General features: G+C 40.4%; 1 protein-coding gene across 1 annotated transcript; it reads right to left on the bottom strand.

Annotated features, from left to right (window-relative positions):
* Positions 1–2,964: 2,964 nt before the first annotated feature.
* LOC112589639 (uncharacterized) lies at positions 2,965–3,648 on the bottom strand. The gene is made up of 2 exons (XM_025303693.1): positions 3,318–3,648; positions 2,965–3,219 (listed from the first exon to the last, which is right to left on the bottom strand). The coding sequence occupies exons 1-2, from the start codon at positions 3,583–3,585 to the stop codon at positions 2,993–2,995; spliced, it is 495 nt and encodes a 164-aa protein (XP_025159478.1). The 5' UTR covers positions 3,586–3,648; the 3' UTR covers positions 2,965–2,992.
* Between the last annotated feature and the right edge of the window lie 1,655 nt (positions 3,649–5,303).

Below are 5,303 nucleotides of genomic sequence, written 5' to 3'. Positions count from 1 at the left end.
GCAGACTGGCCGGAAGAATGTCATGTCAGAAAATATAACTTGTTTCGATGACTGCAAATTGATCAACGCGAAGCTCTATCTGAATTCAGAGTGTTATCCGTATGATGACATGAATTTGGACTTTGCAAAAAATAAATACGCAATACTTTACGATATGTATAGACGTTTTCGTAAATCGTATTATGGATGCGACAGTGCTGAGGTATGGTTAACAACTATAACAACCGATTTTCTGCGGCTAGGTCCTTTCGTGGTGATCGATTGTTCGCGTCAATATGAGTCCGTCAAGAGTACCACTGTGGATGTGCGGATAGAATTTGAGTGTAAGGAGAATATACCGGCGAATACTACTGCATACTGTCTCATCCTGCATGATCGTGTAGTTGAATACAGCCCGTTAACCAACATGGTGCGCAAACTTAACTAACATCAGAAAGTATGTACGAGAAAAGAATAATACATAGAACAAAGTACTATAAACAACATTTCTCTCCCGGACGTGTCGAAGAATATTTCACCATTGATGTACCGACTTTTGTGGATCTACAAGGGTACATGGTTGGAAAAAGATTTATTGTAAAAGAAGCGGCGATACTGAAGAATGGAACTATTCTTTCACACTACATCTTCACGAGTCCGATGCCATGGCATCTGCTCACAAGATCAGACAAATCGAGAGCCTACTGGTTAACGGCTAATCATCATGGATTAGGATGGGAAGATGGAACCATCAAATACTGCAGAGCAAATACTGCTAAACATTTGGTTACTGCGGCTGTGGTGGGTGATATGTATGACGAGCTTGAAGACGATGCATCTCAATTTGTGTACGTGGGACATGAGAAGCGGGAATGGTTGTTACAACTTCTGGATAACAATGTGAGAAGCAGCGTGATGATTAAGACCATGGACGCCATTACGACGATATGCCCTCCCTGCAAAAATTGAATAATACTTTTCGATGTAATAATCATGTGAAAAATTGTGCCTTACAGAATGTGATAAGAATTTTCAATTGGTGGTCTCTAAGAAATTTGTACGACGCTATATAATAAATCATTGTTTCAAATGTACAGATGTTTCTTCTAACTTTCCCTTATCCCCTTTCTTAGGATTTTATATGTTAATTATGTTAATAAAAATACAGTTCTTTATTTGCGGTATGATGCTTATTAGACGTTCGTGAGACGTTCAATAGACGTTCGAGAGACGTTATATATGGCGCAAACGAAGAGCTTGGGTTTGATTCTGACCTAGTTTCAACTTATCTTTTCTTTGACATATGCGTGACGTCATCATACACACTCTAAAGAACCTTCACTAGACGTCTAATAGTAACAGGCGACGGTAGTCTAGGAGCTTTGGAGCATTGGATAGTAACCGGAAGGGCCCAGGTTTCGAGTCTAGCAGTAGCCCGACAGTTTTTTCTCTCGTGACGTCATCGTGCACATTCTAAGAACCTTCACTAAACGTCTAATAGCAACAGGCGACGGTGGTCTAGGAGCTTTTGGAGCATTGGATAGTAACCGCGAGGGCCCGAGTTTGAGTCTACCTACATCCCAATACATTTTTTTTCTCGTGACGTATGCGTGACGTCCGCCATCTTGCGTGACGTGCCACCATGAGTTCCCCTTCCCCGCGCGACGTCATACCCCGCCCTGAGTCCCTCTCAACATTCCTGGGTTAGAACCCGTCTTACTATTCTACTTATGAGGACACTGAACATAATAATGTCGATATTAACTTATTAGTGTAACTCAGAGCTTGGCAAAATATGCACGCGACGGCCGATTTTTTACTATCTCCGCCCACCGCTATTCCCTTTACCTCGCCGCTTCGCGCGCTGCCCACAAGCCGCTCGAGCCTCAGGAGCGTGTTTCCAATAGTTTTCACGTCACCCATGAGGTACTATTGTTGACGCGTTCTTTTTTTTAAGTGGTATCCCCAGAGGCCTCTTCATTTTCAAAAATAAAGTTTATAAAAAATGAGAAGTGTTCTTCTTTAAGCGACGATTCCTTACCACATCTTATGCGGCTCGCTACATGCAATATCCAAATTGACGTTTCCACTCTTACCAATAAAAGACGCCGAAAATCCAATTGAATATTCTTCATTTAACATATTTTATTTCGCTTCTGTTCAATTAGTTACGGGTTGTTACAGTCATCAGTGGATTAGGCTTACTGGGGATACCACTTAAAAAAAAACGCGTCAACAATAGTACTTCATGGGTGACATGGAAAACTATTGGAACACGCTCCTGGGACTCGAGCGACTTGTAGGCAGCGCGCGGAGCGGCGAGGTAAAGGGAATAGCGGTGGGCGGAGATAGTCGAAAATCGGCCGTCGCGTGCACATTTTGGCCGAGATCTGGTGTAACTATATATATTGGAGGTTGAGCCTTAAATAAATTACAGTCTATAGACACAAGAGTTGTTTTAAGCTTTAAGTCTTAAAGAAATTGAACAATCACAATCGATTATTCTTCTCACATTCACAAGGAGATGACGCAACCTGCTTCATTGATTTCAACACGAGTCATAGCACACTCGATAGCTATGATGCCGTGTATAAACACCCTAACATAATATGCGTGAATGCGTCTTTGTTTACGGAGTAATTTGCAGTTAAAGTTTGGCTCGCGGAGTCGTGCCACACATGGGGCGCAAGTTATGACACTCTTTCACGAAGCCGGCGTGGCTGAGCAGACAGAGGCTCCCGCGCCGCGAATACTTCTGCGCCGACGACGGCGTTCGAGTCCCGCCGACGACTGGTTCGTTTTTTTTCGTATGTAAAGACATGTAATAAATATTTTTATATTGTTCTTATGTATAATTCCTTTTTTTGTTTCTACGCTATTAATCAAAACTAATTAGGAGAGTCAGGTCTTTCAAATATGAACACAACTTTTTTATTAATTACAATAAAATATTTTTGTCCGTATAAAAACACATACACACACACATAAGACAAATAAGGCACACAAATGAAAGTTACGTATTATAAAATGTGGTCATGCTGTCGCAACTCTGCGGATGGAATGCCGTATAAAAGCATGTAAAACATAATAGTTTTTTGCACCAACTGCACATAATGAACACATAATTTTTTGCACAAATACACTTTTGACTATGTATAGTTGGTGGAAAACATATTTGATTGACGTTGTAAAATACCTCGCGACTGTCAACAAGACTGGACGGAAATTGTATCAGGACATCTGCAAATATGAATTCAATATAATTGATATTGTATACAAGGCCAATAACAATACGTACAAATATATCTTTCCATTGCTCATACATTCAATATATTTACCTCGAAGATATTCTATTGCGTCCGTCAACTCTTCTTTCGTAATATCACATTTTGCTAGATTTTGCACATAGGTTAGGTTGATCGTTGCTTCATGTACAAACGTGATTTCCATTTTTAACACGAGTTTTTCACTGTTCACGTTATGAAGACTGCCCAGAGAATGAAGCGAGCACGTCACAAAACATGTGAATCCCTTTGCGAGAAGAGGAAAGGGAAGAGGGTTCCTTTCCACTTGTAACGGTTCTAACGGCTTTCGGGTTTCTCTCATACAAAATAATCACTGTCTGGCCATTTCTTTCCCATACCATACGAAATATTTATGCGAAATAGATTTACACGAAATAAACATTTTATTGTAATTAATATGTTACGTCCTGTAGATTTAATTAGCAAAAATTCTTTTTTCTCGCGGATTTATATTCTCCTAATATAACTATAATAGGAATATATACATATATAAATATAAATTAGGAAACAGTCCCATCTGGCGAACAGCCGTCGCGCCAAATGAAAGGCGATTCGGGAAAATTCCATAACAGGAAACAGTGCCCTGTTGTAAAAATATACGTCTTCGTTTAAAGTTTATATCTGGGTAGTGTTCGCCAAGTGTGTCCGTCGTCCTAGCTATAAAAATTTGAAACTCCGCGCTAACAAACCTTCAGTAAAACAAAGCAACTCAGAGCATTCCTGCTCTAAAACTTGAAACTCACATCTTCCCAATCCAAAACCATATGTGCCCTATCAGTTAACCAACAAAGCCTACTTCACCGATGGTTATAAACTCTTATCTCAGGCTTTGATTTACGGCATTTTATTTTTCCAGCCGGCCGCTTGTATACATTTCTCTATCTCAAGATTCCACCACCCCATGCTTGTCGCGCCTAATTCATTCAGCCAATCATATTATATCCACCTAAAACTATGAGATACCCACGCTCCACCCTTTAGCCCTTCCATATTCATATCTCCAAAAATTAACTGTCTTCTTCCACGATGTCTTTTAACTTCGCTAATGGCTAAGACTTTTTCTCACTACTGTCAACCAGGACCAATAATAAAAATTAGTAACAAAATCCCTAACTTCATTGGGTTCTCCTTAGGGCTTCACCCCTCTCTAAAAGGGCCATCTCTCTACCCACCCTGATAGTTTCTGCCTCCGATCATTGATATAAAAACCGCGGTAATCCGCCTCCGCGACACTATTCAGAAAGACAGAAGAACAAACGAAAACAAAAAAAGTCATAGTCAGATTTGGAATCAGGTCTAGACTTAATTCAGAGACTCAAGTGTAGCAAGTGCATAGTGTTCCACGAATACTATCCTTAGTGGGGTCTCGCCAACCTTCCAAAAAAAAAGAGAGAGAAGCAGCTGCCAGCTGGAGTGGACAACCCGAAATTGGGACCCCACGCAGATAATTTCAACCACCCCTTTCCTTGCGTGAATCAGCAATAAGTAGTTTTATTTACTATTCTACTCTCCTTACCTCCATTCTTACTAATTCCACCCTTGTGGAACTACGGTTTTAGTGGGCCATTACTATCATTCGCTAGTAACCATCCATCGGGTCCTCCACCTCTTTTATGAAATAACAGACCCATATAATTTTGACCAACAATTGCAGTATATCAGAAACATAATTAGCATCGGATTAGACATAGATTTCCATCCAGACCCGACAATCCTACCTTCTTTCTTATTTTCTCATATTTATCCCCTGATACTCCTACCTCTTCTCCCCCACGTGCATCCACTCCTTCCACCCCTCCAATATCTTATTCTCCTGTCTCTTTTTCCGAACTATCCACTCCTTTAAATTCGCCATACCACTCCCGTTCCCCTTCACCTGATTAACTTCTTATTCCTATTCTTTTTCTTTCCATTCCTTCTTCTTCTATCCCACACACACACACACACATATATACACACACCATTATTCAATTAAATTGTCATAAACCGCGCCGTAATACCATTTTATTGTTATATTTT

This window comes from Harpegnathos saltator, unplaced genomic scaffold, assembly GCF_003227715.2.
Source record: "Harpegnathos saltator strain DR-91 unplaced genomic scaffold, Hsal_v8.6 scaffold561, whole genome shotgun sequence".
Taxonomy (NCBI): domain Eukaryota; kingdom Metazoa; phylum Arthropoda; class Insecta; order Hymenoptera; family Formicidae; genus Harpegnathos; species Harpegnathos saltator.
The sequence above is the reverse complement of the archived record's forward strand: the minus strand, read 5'-3'. Positions and strand labels throughout refer to the sequence as shown.